The sequence below is a fragment of the Scyliorhinus torazame genome, chromosome 5 (genome assembly GCF_047496885.1).
Source record: "Scyliorhinus torazame isolate Kashiwa2021f chromosome 5, sScyTor2.1, whole genome shotgun sequence".
Taxonomy (NCBI): Eukaryota; Metazoa; Chordata; class Chondrichthyes; order Carcharhiniformes; family Scyliorhinidae; genus Scyliorhinus; species Scyliorhinus torazame.
In genome coordinates this window covers 2,520,813-2,543,341 of record NC_092711.1, presented here as the reverse complement: position 1 = coordinate 2,543,341, position 22,529 = coordinate 2,520,813, and the positions used below count along the sequence as shown (strand labels likewise).

At 55.4% G+C, this 22,529-nt stretch overlaps 1 protein-coding gene across 1 annotated transcript in view; it reads right to left on the bottom strand.

The window, feature by feature from the left end:
- LOC140422579 (uncharacterized) overlaps positions 1-22,529 on the bottom strand; it is a 53,286-nt gene that overhangs the window by 3,235 nt on the left and 27,522 nt on the right. The window contains exons 8-9 of the mRNA XM_072507586.1: positions 13,667-13,715; positions 219-323 (exon numbers count right to left, since the gene is read on the bottom strand). Coding sequence (XP_072363687.1) covers positions 219-323; positions 13,667-13,715 — 154 coding nt within the window. The remainder of the gene's footprint in view (positions 1-218; positions 324-13,666; positions 13,716-22,529) is intronic.

Sequence of the window (22,529 nt, the reverse complement as noted above, 5' to 3'; positions counted from 1 at the left end):
GAGAGAGAGAGGGAAGGTGGAGATGTCAGGGAGGGAGAGGGGAGTGCGGGGAGGGAGTGATAGGGTCGGAGGGTCGGGGCACACAGAGGGAGAGGAGGGAGGGAGAAGGTGGTTGGAGGGAGAGACAGAGTGCGGGGGCTCGGGAGGGATTGGAGCGGAGAGGAGAGGAGGGAGGGCTCAGGGATGGGGGAGGCGGGCTGCTATGCGGGCACACTGACCTGCCGTGGTAACGTGGTGGATCGGCCGCGACCCACTCCAGATGGGCTTGGCTTCCTGGGGGGGCGGAGGGGGTGGCGGCGGAAGACCCCGGACGTCCCCCCGATCTGTCAGAGAAGAAACGCGAGTCAGAGACCCCTCCATCGCTGAAACCCGCGGCCTCGCATACCGCCAGCACCCATCACCCAAGTCTCACATTCGAATCCCGGCCTTCGAATCCCGGGCCTGCAAGGTGGGCAGGGGGAATGACAATGCCTGTGCGGAGTCTGCACGTTCTCCCCGTTTCGGCGAGGGTTTCCTCCGGGTGCCCCGGTTCCCTGCCCGCTCCGTCTCTCTCACGCTCCCCCCCCATCACGAGCAACGGTCCGAGATTCGGCCAAGTCCGTATCGCAGGGTCGGTGTCATCTTCCGGCAAACTTACCATTCCCCAATCACCCTTTCCTCGTATCTCTGTAACCTCCTCCTTCCCCCACAACCCTCCCTATCCCTGGAACCGCCTCCAGCCCCTACAACCCTCCCGATCTCTGTAACCTCTTCCTTCCCCGACAACCCTCCCTATCTCTGTAACCTCTTCCTTCCCCGACAACCCTCCCTATCTCTGTAACCTCCTCCATCCCCCACAACTCTCCCTATCTCTGTAACCTCCTCCTTCCCCCACAACCCTCCCTATCCCTGGAACCGCCTCCAGCCCCCTACAACCCTCCCTATCTCTGTAACCTCCTCCTTCCCCCACAACCCTCCCTATCTCTGTAACCTCCTCCAGCCCCTACAACCCTCCCTATCTCTGTACCCTCCTCCAGCCCCCTACACCCCTCCCTATCTCTGTAACCTCCTCCAGCCCCTACACCCCTCCCTATCTCTGTAACATCCTCTCGCCCCCTACAACCCTCCCTATCTCTGTAACCTCCTCCAGCCCCTCTAACCCTCCCTATCTCTGTAACCTCCTCCAGCCCCCTACAACCCTCACTATCTCTGTAACCTCCTCCAGCCCCTACAACTCTCCCTATCTCTGTAACCTCCTCCAGCCCCCTACAACCCTCCCTATCTCTGTAACCTCCTCCATCCCCCTCCAACCTTCCCTATCTCTGTAACCTCCTCCATCCCCCACAACTCTCCCTATCCCTGGAACCCCCTCCATCCCCCACAACCCTCCCTATCCCAGGAACCGCCTCCAGCACTCCCTATCTCTGTAAACTCCACCATCCCCCACAAACCTCCCTATCTCTGTAACCTCCTCCAGCCCCTACAGCCCTCCCTATCTCTGTAACCTCCTCCAGCCCTCCCTATCCCTGTAACCTCCTCCAGCCCCTACAACCTTCCCTATCTCTGTAACCTCCTCCAGTCCCCTACAACCATCCCTATCTCTGTAACCTCCTCCATCCCCTACAACCCTCCCTATCTCTGTAACCTTCTCCAGTCCCCTACAACCCTCCCTATCTCTGTAACCTCCTCCAGTCCCTACAACCCTCCATATCTCTGTAACCTCCTTCTTCCCCTACAACCCTCCCTATCTCTGTAACCGCCTCCAGCCCCTACAACCCTCCCTATCCCTGGAACAGCCTCCAGCCCCTACAACCCTCCCTATCTCTGTAACCTCCTCCTTCCCCGACAACCCTCCCTATCTCTGTAACCTCCTCCATCCCCCACAACTCTCCCTATCTCTGTAACCGCCTCCAGCCCCTACAACCCTCCCTATCCCTGGAACAGCCTCCAGTCCCTACAACCCTCCCTATCTCTGTAACCTCCTCCATCCCCCACAACTCTCCCTATCTCTGTAACCTCCTCCTTCCCCGACAACCCTCCCTATCTCTGTAACCTCCTCAAGCCCCTACAACCCACCCTATCTCTGTAACCTCCTCCAGCCCCCTACAACCATCCCTATCTCGGTAACCTCCTCAGGTCTCCTACACCCCTCCCTATCCCTGTAACCTCCTCCAGTCTCCCACAACCCTCCCTATCTCTGTAACCTCCTCCAGTTCTCTACAACCCTCCCTATCCCTGTAACCTCCTCCAGTCCATTCAACCCTCCCTATCTCTGTAACGTCCTCCAGCCCCCACAACCCTCCCTATCCCTGTAACCTCCTCCAGTCCATACAACCCTCCTGATCTCTGTAACCTCCTCCAGTTCCCTATAACCCTCCCAATCTCTGTAATCTCCTCCAGCTCCCTACTACCCTCCCTATCTCTGTAACCTCCTCCAGTCCCTACAACCCTCCCTATCTCTGTAACCTCCTCCAGTCCCCTACAACCCTCCCTATCTCTGTAACCTCCTCCATCCCCCACAACTCTCCCTATCTCTGTAACCTCCTCCTTCCCCGACAACCCTCCCTATCTCTGTAACCTCCTCCAGCCCCTACAACCCACCCTATCTCTGTAACCTCCACCAGCCCCCTACAACCATCCCTATCTCTGTAACCTCCTCAGGTCTCCTACACCCCTCCCTATCCCTGTAACCTCCTCCAGTCTCCCACAACCCTCCCTATCTCTGTAACCTCCTCCAGTTCTCTACAACCCTCCCTATCTCTGTAATGTCGCCCAGTCCCCTACATCCCTCCCTATCTCTGTAACCTCCTCCAGCCCCTACAACCCTCCCTATCCCTGTAACCTCCTCCAGTCCATTCAACCCTCACTATCTCTGTAACGTCCTCCAGCCCCCACAACCCTCCCTATCCCTGTAACCTCCTCCAGTCCATACAACCCACCTGATCTCTGTAACCTCCTCCAGTTCCCTATAACCCTCCCAATCTCTGTATCTCCTCCAGCTCCCTACTACCCTCCCTATCTCTGTAACCTCCTCCAGTCCCTACAACCCTCCCTATCTCTGTAACCTCCTCCAGTCCCCTACAACCCTCCCTATCTCTGTAACCACCGCCATCCACTACACCCCTCCCTATCTCTGTAACCTCCTCCAGCCCCTACCTACCTCTGTAACCTCCTCCAGTCCCCTACCCCCCTCCCTATCTCTGTAACCTCCCCCCGCCCCCACATTTCTCCGTCTCTCTGTAACCTCCTCCAGCCCCTACAACCTCCCTATCTCTGTAACCTCCTCCATCCCCTACAACCCTCCATATCTCTGTAACCTCCTTCAGTTCCCTCCAACCCTCCCTATCTCTAACTTCCTCCAGCCCCTACAACCCTCCCTATCTCTGTAACCTCCTCCAGCCCCCTACCACCCTCCCTATCTCTGTAACTTCCTACAGCCCCTACAGCCCTCCCTATCTCTGTAACCTCCTCCAGGTCCTCCAGTCCTCCCTATCTCTGTAACCTCCTCCAGTCCCTACAACCATCCCTATCTCGAACTTCCTCCAGCCCCTACAACCCTCCCTATCTCTGTAACATCCAGCTCCTTACAACCCTCCCAATCTCTGTAACTTCCTCCAGCCTCTACAACCCTCCCTATCTCTGTAACCTCCTCCAGTCTCCTACATCCCTCCCTATCTCTGCAACCTCCTCCAGCCCCTACACCCCTCCCTATCTCTGTAACCTCCTCCAGCCCCTACAACCCTCCCGATCTCAGTACTCTCCTCCAGTCCCTATAATTATCCCTATCGCTGTAACCTCCTCCAGCCCCTACAACCCTCTCTATCTCTGTAACCTCCTCCAGCCCGTACAACCCTCCCTATCTCTGTAGCCTCCTCCAGCCCCTACAATCCTTCCTATCTCTGTAACCTCCTACAGCCCCTTCAGCCCTCCCTATCTCTGTAACCTCCTCCAGCCCCTACACCCCTCCCTATCTCTGTAACCTCCTCCAGCCCCCACAACCCTCCCTATCTCTGTAACCTCCTCCAGCCCCTACAACCCTCCCTATCTCTGTAACCGCCTCCAGCCCCTACAACCCTCGATATCTCTGTAACCTCCTCCTTCCCCTACAACCCTCCCTATCTCTGTAACCGCCTCCAGCCCCTACAACCCTCCCTATCCCTGGAACAGCCTCCAGTCCCTACACCCCTCCCTATCTCTGAAACCTCCTCCAGCCCCTACAACCCTCCCTATCTCTGTAACCGCCTCCAGCCCCTACAACCCTCCATATCTCTGTAACCTCCTTCTTCCCCTACAACCCTCCCTATCTCTGTAACCGCCTCCAGCCCCTACAACCCTCCCTATCCCTGGAACAGCCTCCAGCCCCTACAACCCTCCCTATCTCTGTAACCTCCTCCTTCCCCGACAACCCTCCCTATCTCTGTAACCTCCTCCATCCCCCACAACTCTCCCTATCTCTGTAACCGCCTCCAGCCCCTACAACCCTCCCTATCCCTGGAACAGCCTCCAGCCCCTACAACCCTCCCTATCTCTGTAACCTCCTCCATCCCCCACAACTCTCCCTATCTCTGTAACCTCCTCCTTCCCCGACAACCCTCCCTATCTCTGTAACCTCCTCCAGCCCCTACAACCCACCCTATCTCGGTAACCTCCTCAGGTCTCCTACACCCCTCCCTATCCCTGTAACCTCCTCCAGTCTCCCACAACCCTCCCTATCTCTGTAACCTCCTCCAGTTCTCTACAACCCTTCCCATCTCTGTAATGCCGCCCAGTCCCCTACATCCCTCCCTATCTCTGTAACCTCCTCCAGCCCCTACAACCCTCCCTATCCCTGTAACCTCCTCCAGTCCATTCAACCCTCCCTATCTCTGTAACGTCCTCCAGCCCCCACAACCCTCCCTATCCCTGTAACCTCCTCCAGTCCATACAACCCTCCTGATCTCTGTAACCTCCTCCAGTTCCCTATAACCCTCCCAATCTCTGTAATCTCCTCCAGCTCCCTACTACCCTCCCTATCTCTGTAACCTCCTCCAGTCCCTACAACCCTCCCTATCTCTGTAACCTCCTCCAGTCCCCTACAACCCTCCCTATCTCTGTAACCTCCTCCATCCCCCACAACTCTCCCTATCTCTGTAACCTCCTCCTTCCCCGACAACCCTCCCTATCTCTGTAACCTCCTCCAGCCCCTACAACCCACCCTATCTCTGTAACCTCCACCAGCCCCCTACAACCATCCCTATCTCTGTAACCTCCTCAGGTCTCCTACACCCCTCCCTATCCCTGTAACCTCCTCCAGTCTCCCACAACCCTCCCTATCTCTGTAACCTCCTCCAGTTCTCTACAACCCTCCCTATCTCTGTAATGTCGCCCAGTCCCCTACATCCCTCCCTATCTCTGTAACGTCCTCCAGCCCCCACAACCCTCCCTATCCCTGTAACCTCCTCCAGTCCATACAACCCTCCTGATCTCTGTAACCTCCTCCAGTTCCCTATAACCCTCCCAATCTCTGTAATCTCCTCCAGCTCCCTACTACCCTCCCTATCTCTGTAACCTCCTCCAGTCCCTACAACCCTCCCTATCTCTGTAACCTCCTCCAGTCCCCTACAACCCTCCCTATCTCTGTAACCACCGCCATCCACTACACCCCTCCCTATCTCTGTAACCTCCTCCAGCCCCTACCTACCTCTGTAACCTCCTCCAGTCCCCTACCCCCCTCCCTATCTCTGTAACCTCCCCCCGCCCCCACATTTCTCCGTCTCTCTGTAACCTCCTCCAGCCCCTACAACCTCCCTATCTCTGTAACCTCCTCCATCCCCTACAACCCTCCATATCTCTGTAACCTCCTTCAGTTCCCTCCAACCCTCCCTATCTATAACTTCCTCCAGCCCCTACAACCCTCCCTATCTCTGTAACCTCCTCCAGCCCCCTACCACCCTCCCTATCTCTGTAACTTCCTACAGCCCCTACAGCCCTCCCTATCTCTGTAACCTCCTCCAGGTCCTCCAGTCCTCCCTATCTCTGTAACCTCCTCCAGCCCCTACAACCATCCCTATCTCGAACTTCCTCCAGCCCCTACAACCCTCCCTATCTCTGTAACATCCAGCTCCTTACAACCCTTCCAATCTCTGTAACTTCCTCCAGCCTCTACAACCCTCCCTATCTCTGTAACCTCCTCCAGTCTCCTACATCCCTCCCTATCTCTGCAACCTCCTCCAGCCCCTACACCCCTCCCTATCTCTGTAACCTCCTCCAGCCCCTACAACCCTCCCGATCTCAGTACTCTCCTCCAGTCCCTATAATTATCCCTATCGCTGTAACCTCCTCCAGCCCCTACAACCCTCTCTATCTCTGTAACCTCCTCCAGCCCGTACAACCCTCCCTATCTCTGTAGCCTCCTCCAGCCCCTACAATCCTCCCTATCTCTGTAACCTCCTACAGCCCCTTCAGCCCTCCCTATCTCTGTAACCTCCTCCAGCCCACTACACCCCTCCCTATCTCTGTAACCTCCTGCAGCCCCTACAACCCTCCCTATCTCTGTATTCTCCATATGTCTCCTACACCCCTCCCTATCCCTGTAACCTCCTCCAGTCTCCCACAACCCTCCCTCTTTCTGTAACCTCCTCCAGCCCCCTACAATCCTCTCTATCTCTGTAACCTCCTCAAGTCTCCTACAGCCTTCCCTATCTCTGTAACCTCCTACAGCCCCTACAACCCTCCCTATCTCTGTAACCTCCTCCAGTCCCCTACAACCCTCCCTATCTCTGTACCCTCTTCCAGCCCCTACAACCCTCCCTATCTCTGTAACCTCCTCCAGTCCCTACAACCCTCCCTATCTCTGTAACCTCCTCCAGCCCCTACAACCCTCCCTATCTCTGTAACCTCCTCCAGCCCCTACATCCCTCCCTATCTCTGTAACCTCCTCCAGCCCCTACAACCCTCCCTATCTCTGTGACCTCCTCCAGCCCCTACAACCCTCCCTATCTCTGTAACCTGTTCCAGCCCCTACACCCCTCCCTATCTCTGTAACCTCCTCTAGCCCCTACAACCCTCCCTATCTCTGTAACCTCCTCCAGCCCCCTACAACCCTCCCTATCTCTGTAACCTCCTCCAGCCCCCTACAACTCTCCCTATCTCTGTAACCTCCTCCAGCCCCTACAACCCTCCCTATCCCTATAACCTCCTCCAGCCCCTACAACCCTCCCTATCTCTGTAACCGCCTCCAGCCCCTACAACCCTCCCTATCCCTGGAACAGCCTCCAGCCCCTACAACCCTCCCTATCTCTGTAACCTCCTCCTTCCCCGACAACCCTCCCTATCTCTGTAACCTCCTCCATCCCCCACAACTCTCCCTATCTCTGTAACCACCTCCAGCCCCTACAACCCTCCCTATCCCTGGAACAGCCTCCAGCCCCTACAACCCTCCCTATCTCTGTAACCTCCTCCATCCCCCACAACTCTCTCTATCTCTGTAACCTCCTCCTTCCCCGACAACCCTCCCTATCTCTGTAACCTCCTCCAGCCCCTACAACCCAACCTATCTCTGTAACCTCCTCCAGCCCCCTACAACCATCCCTATCTCTGTAACCTCCTCCATCCCCCTACAACCTTCCCTATCTCTGTAACCTCCTCCATCCCCTACAACCCTCCCTATCCCAGGAACCGCCTCCAGCCCTCCCTATCTCTGTAACCTCCTCCATCCCCTACAACCCTCCCTATCCCAGGAACCGCCTCCAGCCCTCCCTATCTCTGTAAACTCCTCCATCCCCCACAAACCTCCCTATCTCTGTAACCTCCTCCAGCCCCTACAGCCCTCCCTATCTCTGTACCCTCCTCCATCCCCCACAAACCTCCCTATCTCTGTAACCTCCTCCAGCCCCTACAACCCTCCCTATCTCTGTAACCTCCTCCAGTCCCCTACAACCATCCCTATCTCTGTAACCTCCTCCAGTCCCCTACAACCCTCCCTATCTCTGTAACCTCCTCCAGTCTCCTACAACCTTTCCTATCTCTGTAACCTCCTCCAGCCCCTACACCCCTCCCTATCTCTGTAACATCCTCCAGCCACTACTGCCCTCCCTACCTCTGTTATCTCCCCCAGCCCCCACATCTCTCCCTATCTCTGTAACCTCCTCCATCCCCCTACAACCCTCCCTATCTCTGTAACCTCCTCCAGCCACCAACAACCCTCCCTGTCTCTGTAACCTCCTCCAGCCCCCTACAATCCTCCCTATCTCTGTAACATCCTCCAGCCCCTACAACCCTCCCTATCTCTGTAACCTCCTCCAGCCCCCTACAACCCTCCCTATCTCTGTAACCTCCTCCAGACCTTACAACCCTCCCTATCTCTGTAACCTCCTCCAGCCCCTACAATCCTCCCTATCTCTGTAACCTCCTACAGCCCTTCAGCCCTCCCTATCTCTGTAACCTCCTCCAGCCTCTACAACCCTCCCTATCTCTGTATTCTCCATAAGTCTCCTACACCCCTCCCTATCTCTGTAACCTCCTCCAGCCCCGACACCCCTCCCTATGCCTGTAACCTCCTCCAGTCTCCCACAACCCTCCCTCTTTCTGTAACCTCCTCCAGCCCCCTACAACCCTCCCTATCCCTGTAACCTCCTCCAGCCCCGACAACCCTCCCTATCTCTGTAACCTCCTCCATCCCCTACACCCCTCCCTATCTCTGTAACCTCCTCCAACCCTGACAACCCTCCCTATCTCTATAACCTCCTCCAGCCCCGACAACCCTCCCTATCTCTGTAACCTCCTCCAGCCCCTACAACCCTCCCTATCTCTGTAACCTCCTCCAGCCCCTACACCCTCCCTATCTCTGTAACCTCCTCCAGCCCCGAAATCCCTCCCTATCTCTGTAACCTCCTCCAGCCCCTACAAACCTCCCTATCTCTGTAACCTCCTCCAGCCCCTACAACCCTCCCTATCCCTGTAACCTCCTCCAGTCCATTCAACCCTCCCTATCTCTGTAACATCCTCCAGCCCCCACAACCCTCCCTATCCCTGTAACCTCCTCCAGCCCCCTACACCCCTCCCTATCTCTGTAACCTCCTCCAGCCTCTACAACCCTCCCTATCTCTGTATTCTCCATATGTCTCCTGCACCCCTCCCTATCCCTGTAATCTCCTCCAGTCTCCCACAACCCTCCCTCTTTCTGTAACCTCCTCCAGCCCCCTACAATCCTCTCTATCTCTGTAACCTCCTCAAGTCTCCTACATCCCTCCCTATCGCTGTAACCTCCTACAGCCAGTACTGCCCTCCCTACCTCTGTAACCTCCTCCAGCCCCTACAATCCTCCCTATCTCTGTAACGTCCTCCAGTCCCCTACAACCCTCACTATCTCTGTAACCTCCTCCTTCCCCGACAACCCTCCCTATCTCTGTAACCTCCTCCATCCCCCACAACTCTCCCTATCTCTGTAACAGCCTCCAGCCCCTACAACCCTCCCTATCTCTGTAACCTCCTCCATCCCCCTACAACCTTCCCTATCTCTGTAACCTCCTCCATCCCCTACAACCCTCCCTATCCCAGGAACCGCCTCCAGCCCTCCCTATCTCTGTAACCTCCTCCATCCCCTACAACCCTCCCTATCCCAGGAACCGCCTCCAGCCCTCCCTATCTCTGTAAACTCCTCCATCCCCCACAAACCTCCCTATCTCTGTAACCTCCTCCAGCCCCTACGGCCCTCCCTATCTCTGTAACCTCCTCCATCCCCCACAAACCTCCCTATCTCTGTAACCTCCTCCAGCCCCTACAACCCTCCCTATCTCTGTAACCTCCTCCAGTCCCCTACAACCATCCCTATCTCTGTAACCTCCTCCTTCCCCTACAACCCTCCCTATCTCTGTAACCTCCTCCAGTCCCCTACAACCCTCCCTATCTCTGTAACCTCCTCCAGTCTCCTACAACCTTTCCTATCTCTGTAACCTCCTCCAGCCCCTACACCCCTCCCTATCTCTGTAACATCCTCCAGCCACTACTGCCCTCCCTACCTCTGTTATCTCCCCCAGCCCCCACATCTCTCCCTATCTCTGTAACCTCCTCCATCCCCCTACAACCCTCCCTATCTCTGTAACCTCCTCCAGCCACCAGCAACCCTCCCTGTCTCTGTAACCTCCTCCAGCCCCCTACAATCCTCCCTATCTCTGTAACATCCTCCAGCCCCTACAACCCTCCCTATCTCTGTAACCTCCTCCAGCCCCCTACAACCCTCCCTATCTCTGTAACCTCCTCCAGACCTTACAACCCTCCCTATCTCTGTAACCTCCTCCAGCCCCTACAATCCTCCCTATCTCTGTAACCTCCTACAGCCGTTCAGCCCTCCCTATCTCTGTAACCTCCTCCAGCCTCTACAACCCTCCCTATCTCTGTATTCTCCATTAGACTCCTACACCCCTCCCTATCTCTGTAACCTCCTCCAGCCCCGACACCCCTCCCTATCCCTGTAACCTCCTCCAGTCTCCCACAACCCTCCCTCTTTCTGTAACCTCCTCCAGCCCCCTCCAATCCTCCCTATCTCTGTAACATCCTCCAGCCCCGACAACCCTCCCTATCTCTGTAACCTCCTCCATCCCCTACACCCCTCCCTATCTCTGTAACCTCCTCCAACCCTGACAACCCTCCCTATCTCTATAACCCTCTCCAGCCCCGACAACCCTCCCTATCTCTGTAACCTCCTCCAGCCCCTACAACCCTCCCTATCTCTGTAACCTCCTCCAGCCCCTACACCCTCCCTATCTCTGTAACCTCCTCCAGCCCCGAAATCCCTCCCTATCTCTGTAACCTCCTCCAGCCCCTACAAACCTCCCTATCTCTGTAACCTCCTCCAGCCCCTACAACCCTCCCTATCCCTGTAACCTCCTCCAGTCCATTCAACCCTCCCTATCTCTGTAACATCCTCCAGCCCCCACAACCCTCCCTATCCCTGTAACCTCCTCCAGCCCCCTACACCCCTCCCTATCTCTGTAACCTCCTCCAGCCTCTACAACCCTCCCTATCTCTGTATTCTCCATATGTCTCCTGCATCCCTCCCTATCCCTGTAACCTCCTCCAGTCTCCCACAACCCTCCCTCTTTCTGTAACCTCCTCCAGCCCCCTACAATCCTCTCTATCTCTGTAACCTCCTCAAGTCTCCTACATCCCTCCCTATCGCTGTAACCTCCTACAGCCAGTACTGCCCTCCCTACCTCTGTAACCTCCTCCAGCCCCTACAATCCTCCCTATCTCTGTAACGTCCTCCAGTCCCCTACAACCCTCACTATCTCTGTAACCTCCCCCAGCCCCCACATCTCTCCCTATCTCTGTAACCTCCTCCAGCCCCTACAACCCTCCCTATCTCTGTAACCTCCTCCAGCCCCTACAACCCTCCCTATCTCTGTAACCTCCTCCAGCCCCTACAACCCTCCCTATCTCTGTAACCTCCTCCAGCCCCAACACCCCTCCCTATCTCTGTAACCTCCTCCATCCCCCTACAACCCTCCCTATCTCTGTAACCTCCTCCAGCCACCAACAACCCTCCCTATCTCTGTAACCTCCTCCAGCCCCTACAACCCTCCCTACCTCTGTAACCTCCTCCAGCCCCTACAACCCTTCCTCTCTCTGTAACCTCCTCCAGCCCCCTACAATCCTCCCTATCTCTGTAACATCCTCCAGCCCCTACAACCCTCCCTATCTCTGTAACCTCCTCCAGCCCCCTACAATCCTCCCTATCTCTGTAACATCCTCCAGCCCCTACAACCCTCCCTATCTCTGTAACCTCCTCCAGCCCCCTACAACCCTCCCTATCTCTGTAACCTCCTCCAGCCCCTACACCCCTCCCTATCTCTGTAACCTCCTCCAGCCCCGACAACCCTCCCTATCTCTGTAACCTCCTCCAGCCCCTACACCCCTCCCTATCTCTGTAACCTCCTCCAGCCCCCTACAACCCTCCCTATCTCTGCAACCTCTTTCAGCCCCTACAACCCTCCCTATCTCTGTAACCTCCTCCAGCCCCTACAACCCTCCATATCTCTGTAACCTCCTCCAGCCCCTACAACCCTCCCTATCTCTGTAACCTCCTCCAGCCCCCTACAACCCTCCCTATCTCTGTAACCTCCTCCAGCCCCTACAACCCTCCCTATCTCTGTAACCTCCTCCAGCCCCTACAATCCTCCCTATCTCTGTAACCTCCTCCAGCCCCCTACAACCCTCCCTATCTCTGTAACCTCCTCCAGCCCCTACAACCCTCCCTATCTCTGTAATCTCCTCCAGCCCCTACACCCCTCCCTATCTCTGTAACCTCCTCCAGCCTCTACAACCCTCCCTATCTCTGTATTCTCCATAAGTCTCCTACACCCCTCCCTATCTCTGTAACCTCCCCCAGCCCCGACACCCCTCCCTATCCCTGTAACCTCCTCCAGTCTCCCACAACCCTCCCTCTTTCTGTAACCTCCTCCAGCCCCCTACAATCCTCCCTATCTCTGTAACATCCTCCAGCCCCGACAACCCTCCCTATCTCTGTAACCTCCTCCATCCCCTACACCCCTCCCTATCTCTGTAACCTCCTCCAACCCTGACAACCCTCCCTATCTCTATAACCTCCTCCAGCCCCGACAACCCTCCCTATCTCTGTAACCTCCTCCAGCCCCTACACCCTCCCTATCTCTGTAACCTCCTCCAGCCCCGAAATCCCTCCCTATCTCTGTAACCTCCTCCAGCCCCTACAAACCTCCCTATCTCTGTAACCTCCTCCAGCCCCTACAACCCTCCCTATCCCTGTAACCTCCTCCAGTCCATTCAACCCTCCCTATCTCTGTAACATCCCCCAGCCCCCACAACCCTCCCTATCCCTGTAACCTCCTCCAGCCCCCTACACCCCTCCCTATCTCTGTAACCTCCTCCAGCCCCCTACAACCCTCCCTATCCCTGTAACCTCCTCCAGCCCCCTACAACCCTCCCTATCTCTGTAACCTCCTCCAGCCCCTACACCCTCCCTATCTCTGTAACCTCCTCCAGCCCCGAAATCCCTCCCTATCTCTGTAACCTCCTCCATCCCCTACACCCCCTCCCTATCTCTGTAACCTCCTCCAGTCCCCTACACCCCCTCCCTATCTCTGTAACCTCCTCCAGCCCCTACATCCCTCCCTATCTCTGCAACCTCCTCCAACCCCAACACCCCTCCCTATCTCTGTAACCTCCTCCAGCCCCTACACCCCCTCCCTATCTCTGCAACCTCCTCCAGCCCCAACGCCCCTCCCTATCTCTGTAACCTCCTCCAGCCCCTACAACCCTCCCTATCTCTGTAACCTCCTCCAGCCCCTACACCCTCCCTATCTCTGTAACCTCCTCCAGTCCCCTACACCCCTCCCTATCTCTGCCACCTCCTCCCGCCCCTGGAACCCTCCGAGATCTCGGCGCTCCTCCAATCCCGGCCCCTCGAACGTCCCCACGTTCCCACCGCTGCGCCATTGGCGGCCGCGCCTTCAGCTGCCCTGGTTTGCGGGCCCTGGAACCTCCTCCCGAAATCTCCCCGCCACCCTCCCCCTCCTCGTCCCTTGGATTGGCCAATCGCGGGCTCGTTCTCTGGCTCGAGGGGTGAGGTTCGCGTTTGCCGCTGGCTGCTCTGGCCGGCAGATTATGCAACGCAGGCGCTATATCAATGCAGCCTCCTGTCGCCAGGGGCCCAGATATCCGAACCACCTACCTCGCATCTCTCTGCGCCTGTCCACCTCGGGAGTCTGTTCATCCTCGGCCTAGAGATGGTGGAAAGGGGAGCAAATTAAATTCAGCTTCAAATTTGGTCGAAAACCTTCAATCCCATGGCCTACAGGGTAACTTGGGAAACTGGATTAAATGGTGACTGACGATTGCCCTTGCCGACGGGAATCTGTATGAAGTGGTGGCCTGTGAGGTTGGGCGTTCTGTCCTCTACTGCCTGTGAAATATTCAATAGTAAATATTAACTCCAGTTTTGGGCCCCGTATCTAAGGAAGGATGTGCTGGGGCCTTGGAAAGGGCCCAGAGGAGGTTCACACGAACGATCCCTGGAATGAAGAGCTTGTCGTATGAGGAACGGTTGAGGACTCTGGGTCTGTACTCGTTGTAGTTTAGAAGGATGAGGGGGGATCTTATTGACACTTACAGGATACTGCGAGGCCTGGATAGAGTGGACGTGGAGAGGATGTTTCCACTTGTGGGAAAAACTAGGAGTTTACTGCAAGTTTACCTTTAGAGAATCCTGGACTAGGACTCCCAAGTCCCTTTGCACTTCAGCATTATGGGGTCTGGTCAGACCCCATTTGGAGTATTGTGAGTGGTTTCGGGCCCCGTATCTAAGGAAGGATGTGCTGGCCTTGGAAAGGGTCCAGAGGAGGTTCACAAGAACGATCCCTGGAATGAAGAGCTTGTCGTATGAGGAACGGTTGAGGACTCTGGGCCTGTACTCGTTGGGAGTTTAGAAGGATGAGGGGGGGATCTTATTGAAACTTACAGGAGACGGCGGGGCCTGGATAGAGTGGACGTGGAGAGGGTGTTCCCGCTTGTAGGGAAAAACTAGAAATTGCAAAATGAATGAAATGAAAATGGCTTATTGTCACGTGTCGGCTTCAAATGAAGTTACTGTGAAAAGCCCCTAGTCCCCACATTCCGGCGCCTGTTCGGGGAGGCTGGTACGGGAATTGAACCGTGCTGCTGGCCTGCCTTGGTCTGCTTTCAAAGCCAGCGATTTAGCCCTGTGCTAAACAGCCCCAAGCAGAGGACACGCAATCTCAGACTAAAGGGACGATCCTTTCAAACAGCGACGAGGAGGAATTTCTTCAGCCAGAGGGGGGGGGGAATCTGTGGAACTCTTTGCCCCAGAAGGCTGTGGGGGCCAAATCACTGAGTGTCTTTAAGCCAGAGATAGATAGGCTCTTGATTACTAGGGGGATCAGGGGTCATGGGGAGAAGGCAGGAGAATGGGGATGGGAAAAATATCAGCCAAGATTTGAAGGACTTGGAGGAGGGGGGGCTGAAGGGTGGGTCAGTAAATTTGCTGATGACACCAAGATTGGTGGAGTAGTGGATGAGGAGGAGGGCTGTTGTAGGCTGCAAAGAGACCTTGAGAGGACGCAGACCTGGGCTGAGAGGTGGCAGATGGAGTTTAACCCTGATAAGTGCGAGGTGATTAATTTTGGTTGGACAAATTTGAATGCAGATTACAGGGTCAACGGCAGGGTCCTGAGGAATGTGGAGGAACAGAGAGATCTTGGGGTTCATGTCCATAGATCTCTGAAGGTTGCCACTCAAGTGGATAGAGCCGTGAAGAAGGCTGATAGTGTGTTAGCGTTTATTAACAGGGGGCTTGACTTTAAGAGCCGTGGGGTTATGCTGCAACTGTAATGAGGAGCAGCACGGTAGCCTTGTGGATAGCACAATTGCTTCACAGATCTAGGGTCCCAGGTTCGATTCCGGCTTGGGTCACTGTCTGTGCAGAGTCTGCACATCCTCCCCGTGTGTGCGTGGGTTTCCTCCGGGTGCTCCGGTTTCCTCCCACAGTCCAAAGATGTGTGGGTTAGGTGGATTGGTCATGATAAATTGCCCTTAGTGTCCAAAATTGCCCTTAGTGTTGGGTGGGGTTGCTGGGTTGTGGGGATAGGGTGGAGGTGCTGAACTTGGGTGGGGTGCTCTTTCCAGGAGCCGGTGCAGACTCGATGGGCCGAGTGGCCTCCTTCTGCACTGTAAATTCTATGATTCTATGATTCTATGTACAGGACCCTGGTGAGACCACATTTGGAGTATTGTGTGCAGTTCTGGTCACCTCATTATAGGACGGATGTGGGAGCATCGGAAAGGGTGCAAAGGAGATTTACCAGGATGCTGCCTGGATTGGAGGGTAGGTCTTATGAGGAAAGGTTGAGGGAGCTAGGGCTTTTCCCTTTGGAGCGGAGGACGATGAGAGGCGACTTAATAGAGGTGTATAAGATAATGAGGGGGATAGATAGAGTGGACATTCAGAGACTATTTCCTCGGGTGGATGTAGCTGTTACAAGGGGGCATAACGAGAAGATTCAGGGTGGTAGATATAGGAGGGATGTCCGAGGTAGGTTCTTTACTCAGAGAGTGGTTAGGGCGTGGAGTGGATTGCCTGCTGTGATAGTGGAGTCGGACACTTTGGGAACTTTCAAGCAGTTATTGGATAGGCACATGGAGCACACCAGAATGACAGGGAGTAATGACAGTAATAGGGAGTGCGCAATAAATGGGAACACACTGCGAGGGGTGGATGAAGGAAGAGATTTTGGCGGATGGGTACGCAGGTCCCTAAAGGCAGCAGTTCAGGTCGACAAGGTGTGTAAAGAAAGTGTACAGTATGTTCTCCTTCATCGGCAGAGGTGTAGAATATAAAAGTGAGGATATACTCCCATTTCACCCCACCAGCCTCCGTTTGCACAGCTTAATCCTCCGCCATTTTCGCCAACTCCAGCGTGATGCCACCCCCAAACACATCTTCCCCTCACTCCCTCTGTCAGCATTCCGCAGAGACCGTTCCCTCCGAGACAATCTCGTCCACGCCTCCACCATACCCAGTACCTCTCCCATCACCCGCGGCATCTTCCCGTGCGATCGCAGAAGGTGTGACACCTGCCCCTTTACCTCTTCCACGCTCAACATCCCAGGCCCCAAAACACTCGTTCCAGGTTAAGCAGCATTTCACTTGCATCTCTTCCAATTTGGTCGATTGCATTCGCTGCTCCCAATGTGGTCTCCTCTATATCGGAGAGACCAAACGCAGACCGGGTGATGGCTTTGCTGGGCACCTTCGGTCTGTGCGCATTCAGGACCCTGAACCTCCCGTTGCTTGCCATTTTAACACAAGACCCTGCTCCCATGCCCACATGTCTGTCCTTGGCCTGCTGCAATGTTCCAGTGAAGCCCAACGCAAACTGGAGGAACAACATCTCATCTTCCGGTTGGGCACTCTACAGCCTTCCGGCCTGAACATCGAATTCAACAACTTCAGATGATCAGCTCTACCCCACCTCGACCCATTTGTTTTTATTCCATTTTAACCGTCTTTTACCATTTCTTTCTTTCTTAATATATATTTAACCCCCCCCCCCCAATCTTATCCACCTCTCCTTACCCCTTCTCCCCTTTGCTTCCCCCTTCCCCTCCCCCCCCCCACATCTACATCTGTCACAGTTCCCTCTCTGATGTTAGTTTCTCTGCTGTTTGGCCTCTCACATCTCTTGTCCTCTCTGGGGACTGCCATTAGCACTCTGTTCCCTTGGTTTCTGTGGCCGTTAGCACTCTGTTCCCTTGGTTTCTGTGGCCATTAGCACTCTGTTCCCTTGGTTTCTGTGGCCATTAGCACTCTGCTCCCTTGGTTTCTGTGGCCATTAGCACTCTGTTCCCTTGGTGTCTGTGGCCATTAGCACTCTGTTCCCTTGGTGTCTGTGGCCGTTAGTTCTCTGTTCCCTTGGTTTCTGTGGCCGTTCGCACTCTGTTCCCTTGGTGTCTGTGGCCATTCGCACTCTGTTCCCTTGGTTTCTGTGGCCATTCGCACTCTGTTCCCTTGGTTTCTGTGGCCATTATCACTCTGTTCCCTTGGTTCCTGTGGCCATGAGCACCCCGGTTTCCCTGGGTTCCTGTGGCGATGACTCATCTTTCAACCTCACCCCACAGTATAAATATTTCCCACTTTCTCTGACGGTTAGCTTTGACAAAGAGTCATCTGGACTCGAAACGTTAGCTCTTTTCTCCCCCGACAGATGCTGCCAGGCCTGCTGAGATTTTCCCAGCGTTTTCTCTTTCGTTTCAGTAGGGCTATAATGTTGGAATTGTGTGAAAGAGCGGTGAGGCCACAACTGGAGTATTGTGTGCAGTTCTGGTCGCCACATTACAGGAAGGATGTTAATACTCTGGAGAGAGTGCAGGGGAGGATTACAAGAATGTTACCAGGGCTGGAGAGTGTGGCGATGAGGAGATAGTGGATACATTGCGGTTTATTTATTTGAAACAAAGAAGGCTGAGGGGGTGACTTAATTGAGGTGTACTGAATTGTTGAGGGGAAGGGATACATGGACAGGATAGAATTATTTCTCTTGGTGGAGGATTCTAGAACCGGGTGACGTAGATTCAAGATGAGTGGCAGAGGGTGGAGAGGGGACGAGGTTGTTTCCTCTTGCGGGAGAGTGAGGAGTCATTTAAGACAGAGAACAAGGAACAAAGAAATGTACAGCTCAGGAACAGGCCCTTCGGCCCTCCAAGCCCGTGCCGACCATGCTGCCCGACTAAACTACAATCTTCTACATTTCCTGGGTCCGTATCCTTCTATTCCCATCCTATTCATATATTTGTCAAGATGCCCCTTAAATGTCCCTATCGTCCCTGCCTCCACTACCTCCTCCGGTAGTGAGTTCCAGGCACCCACTACCCTCTGCGTAAAAAACTTGCCTCGTACATCTCCTCTAAACCTTGCCCCTCTCACCTTAAACCTATGCCCCCTAGTGATTGACCCCTCTACCCCGGGGAAAAGCCTCTGACTATCCACTCTGTCTGTGCCCCTCATAATCTTGTAGACCTCTATCAGGTCGCCCCTCAACCTCCTTCGTTCCAGTGAGAACAAACCGAGTTTATTCAACCGCTCCTCATAGCTAATGCCCTCCATACCAGGCAACATCCTGGTAAATCTCTTCTGCACCCTCTCTAAAGCCTCCACATCCTTCTGGTAGTGTGGCGACCAGAATTGAACACTATACTCCAAGTGTGGCCTAACTATGGTTCTATACAGCTGCAACATGACTTGCCAATTCTTATACTCAATGCCCGGGCCAATGAAGGCAAGCATGCCGTATGCCTTCTTGACTACCTTCTCCACCTGTGCTGCCCCTAGAGATGAGAGGGAATGTCTTCTGTCAGAGGGGAGTGAATCTGTGGAGTGACTCTTCTGGGGCGAACTTCTCCCCAAACGGCGCGATGTCCGCCGACTGGCGCCCAAAACGGCGCCAATCAGACGGGCATCGCGCCGCCCCAAGGGTGCGGAATGCTCCGCATCTTTGGGGGCCGAGCCCCAACATTGAGGGGCTAGGCTGGCGCCGGAGGGATTTCCGCCCCGCCAGCTGGCGGAAATGGCGTTTGTTGCCCCGCCAAACCGGCGCGGAAATGCGCCGCATGCGCGGGAGCGTCAGCGGCCGCCGACAGTTTCCCAGCGCATGCGCAGTGGGGAGAGTCTCTTCCCCCTCCGCCAGGGTGGAGGCCGTGGCGGAGGCGGAAGGGAAAGAGTGCCCCCACGGCACAGGCCCGCCCGCGGATCGGTGGGCCCCCGATCGCGGGCCAGGCCACCGTGGGGGCTCCGCCCGGGGCCAGATCGCCCCGCGGCCCCCCCCCCCCCCCCCAAGGACCCCGGAGCCCGCCCACGCCGCCTTGTCCCGCCGGTAAACAGGGACTCTAATTTACGCCGGCGGCACAGGCAATTTATCGGCGGGACTTGGGCCCATCCGGGCCGGAGAATCCAGCGGGGGGGGGGGGGGGGGGGGGGGGGGGGGCGCCAACTGGCGCGGCCCGATTCCCGCCCCAGCCGAATATCCGGTACCATTCTACTCAGCGAGACCTGGGTGCCCTCGGACACCAGTCGCTGAAGGCAAGCACGCAGGTGCAGCAGGCGGTAAAGAAGGCTAATGGTATTTTGGCCTTCATTGCGAGAGGTTTCGAGTATGGAAGCAGGGATGTGTTGCTGCGATTGTACAGGGCCTTGGCGAGGCCACACTTGGAATATTGTGAGCAGATTTGGTCTCCTTCTCTGAGGAAGGATGTCCTTGCTCTCGAGGGAGAGCAGCGAAGGTTTACCAGACTGATTCCTGGGATGGCGGGACTGACGTACGAGGAGAGAGTGAATCGGTTAGGATTAGAACATAAGAACTAGGAGCAGGAGTCGGCCCTCTGGCCCCTCGAGCCTGCTCCACCATTTAATGAGATCATGGCTGATCTTTTGTGGACTCAGCTCCACTTTCCGGCCCGAACACCATAACCCTTAATCCCTTTATTCTCCAAAAAACTATCTATCTTTATCTTAAAAACATTTAACGAAGGAGCCTCTACTGCTTCACTGGGCAAGGAATTCCTTAGATTCACAACCCTTTGGGTGAGGAAGTTCCTCCTAAACTCAGTCCTAAATCTACTTCCCCTTATTTTGTGGCTATGCCCCCTAGTTCTGCTTTCACCCGCCAGTGGAAACAACCTGCCCGCATCTATCCTATCTATTCCCTTCATAATTTTATATGTTTCCATAAGATCCCCTCGCATCCTTCTAAATTCCGAGTACAGTCCCAGTCTCCTCAACCTCTCCTCGTAATCCAACCCCTTCAGCTCTGGGATTAACCTAGTGAATCTCCTCTGCACACCCTCCAGTGCCAGTACGTCCTTTCTCAAGTAAGGAGACCAAAACTGAACACACTACTCCAGGTGTGGCCTCACTCACACGGTGGGCAGCGCGGTAGCATTGTGGTTAGCACAATTGCTTCACAGCTCCAGGGTCCCAGGTTCGATTCCGGCTCGGGTCACTGTCTGTGCGGAGTCTGCACATCCTCCCCGCGTGTGCGTGGGTTTCCTCCGGGTGCTCCGGTTTCCTCCCACAAGTCCAAAGATGTGCAGGTTAGGTGGATTGGTCATGAAAAATTGCCCTTAGTGTCCAAAATTGCCCTTAGTGTTGGGTGGGGTTACTGGGTTCTGGGGATAGGGTGGAGGTGTTGACCTTGGGTAGGGAGCTCTTTCCAAGAGCCGGTGCAGACTCGATGGGCCGAATGGCCTCCTTCTGCACTGTAAATTCTATGATAAAAAACACCTTATACAATTGCAGCATAACCTCCCTAGTCTTAAACTCCATCCCTCGAGCAATGAAGGCCAAAATTCCATTCGCCTTCTTAATCACCTGTTGCATCTGTAAACCAACTTTTTGCGACTCGTGCACTAGCACACCCAGGTCTCTTTGCACAGCGGCATGTTTTAATATTCGCTGGAGTTCAGAAGAATGAGGGGGGGATCTCATAGAAACCTATCGAATTCTAACAGGACTGGACAGGGTCGATGCAGGAAGGATGTTCCCGATGGTGGGTGTGACCAGAACCAGGGGCCACAGTCCGGGGGTACGGGGTAGACCATTTCGGACAGAGATGAGGAGGCATTTCTTCACCCAGAGAGTGGTGGGCCTGTGGAATTTGTTACCACGGGAAGTAGTTGAGTCTAAAACAGTGTCTAGTTTCAAGAAGCAGTTAGATACCGGACTTAGGGCAAAGGGGATCAAAGTGGGGAAGGTCGGGACAGGCTATGATCAGCCATGATCGTAATGAACGGCGGAGCAGGCTGGAGGGGCCTCTTCCTGCTCCTATTTTCTGAGCTCCTGTGAGGAAAGGCAGCTGGAACATTTGCACACGGAGAGTGGGGGAGGCAGTAATCGGAAACAGCGTCCCCTGGAAGAAGGAAAGACGAAGCTTGCCGATAAGCCAATAAAAAGTGTTGCAGCGGTAAAAAAAACTATTCGCCTGCAGAAGTAAACGATCCTGGAGGCCCGAGGAGGGGCTGAATGGGCCTCCTCCTGTTCCTGTGTAACAGACTCGAGGGGCTGAATGGGCCTCCTCCTGTTCCTGTGTAACAGACTCGAGGAGGGGGGGCTGAATGGGCTTCCTCCTATTCCTGTGTAACAGGCTCGAGGAGGGGGGGGGCTGAATGGGCCTCCTCCTGTTCCTGTGTAACAGACTCGAGGAGGGGGGGCTGAATGGGCCTCCTCCTGTTCCTGTGTAACAGACTCGAGGAGAGGGGGCTGAATGGGCCTCCTCCTGTTCCTGTGTAACAGACTCGAGGAGGGGGCTGAATGGGCCTCCACCTGTTCCTGTGTAACAGACTCGAGGAGGGGGCTGAATGGGCCTCCTCCTGTTCCTGTGTAACAGACTCGAGGAGGGGGCTGAATGGGCCTCCTCCTGTTCCTGTGTAACAGACTCGAGGAGGGGGCTGAATGGGCCTCCTCCTGTTCCTGTGTAACAGACTCGAGGAGGGGGCTGAATGGGCCTCCTCCTGTTCCTGTGTAACAGACTCGAGGGGCTGAATGGGCCTCCTCCTGTTCCTGTGTAACAGACTCGAGGAGGTGGCTGAATGGGCCTCCTCCTGTTCCTGTGTAACAGACTCGAGGAGGGGAGGCTGAATGGGCCTCCTCCTGTTCCTGTGTAACAGACTCGAGGAGGGGGAGCTGAATGGGCCTCCTCCTGTTCCTGTGTAACAGACTCGAGGAGGGGAGGCTGAATGGGCCTCCTCCTGTTCCTGTGTCACAGACTCGAGGAGCGGGCTGAATGGGCCTCCTCCTGTTCCTCTGTAACAGGCTCGAGGAGGGGGGGCTGAATGGGCCTCCTCCTGTTCCTGTGTAACAGGCTCGAGGAGGGGGCTGAATGGGCCTCCTCCTGTTCCTGTGTAACAGACTCGAGGAGGGGGGGACTGAATGGGCCTCCTCCTGTTCCTGTGTAACAGACTCGAGGAGGGGGGGGCTGAATGGGCCTCCTCCTGTTCCTGTGTAACAGGCTCGAGGAGGGGGGGCTGAA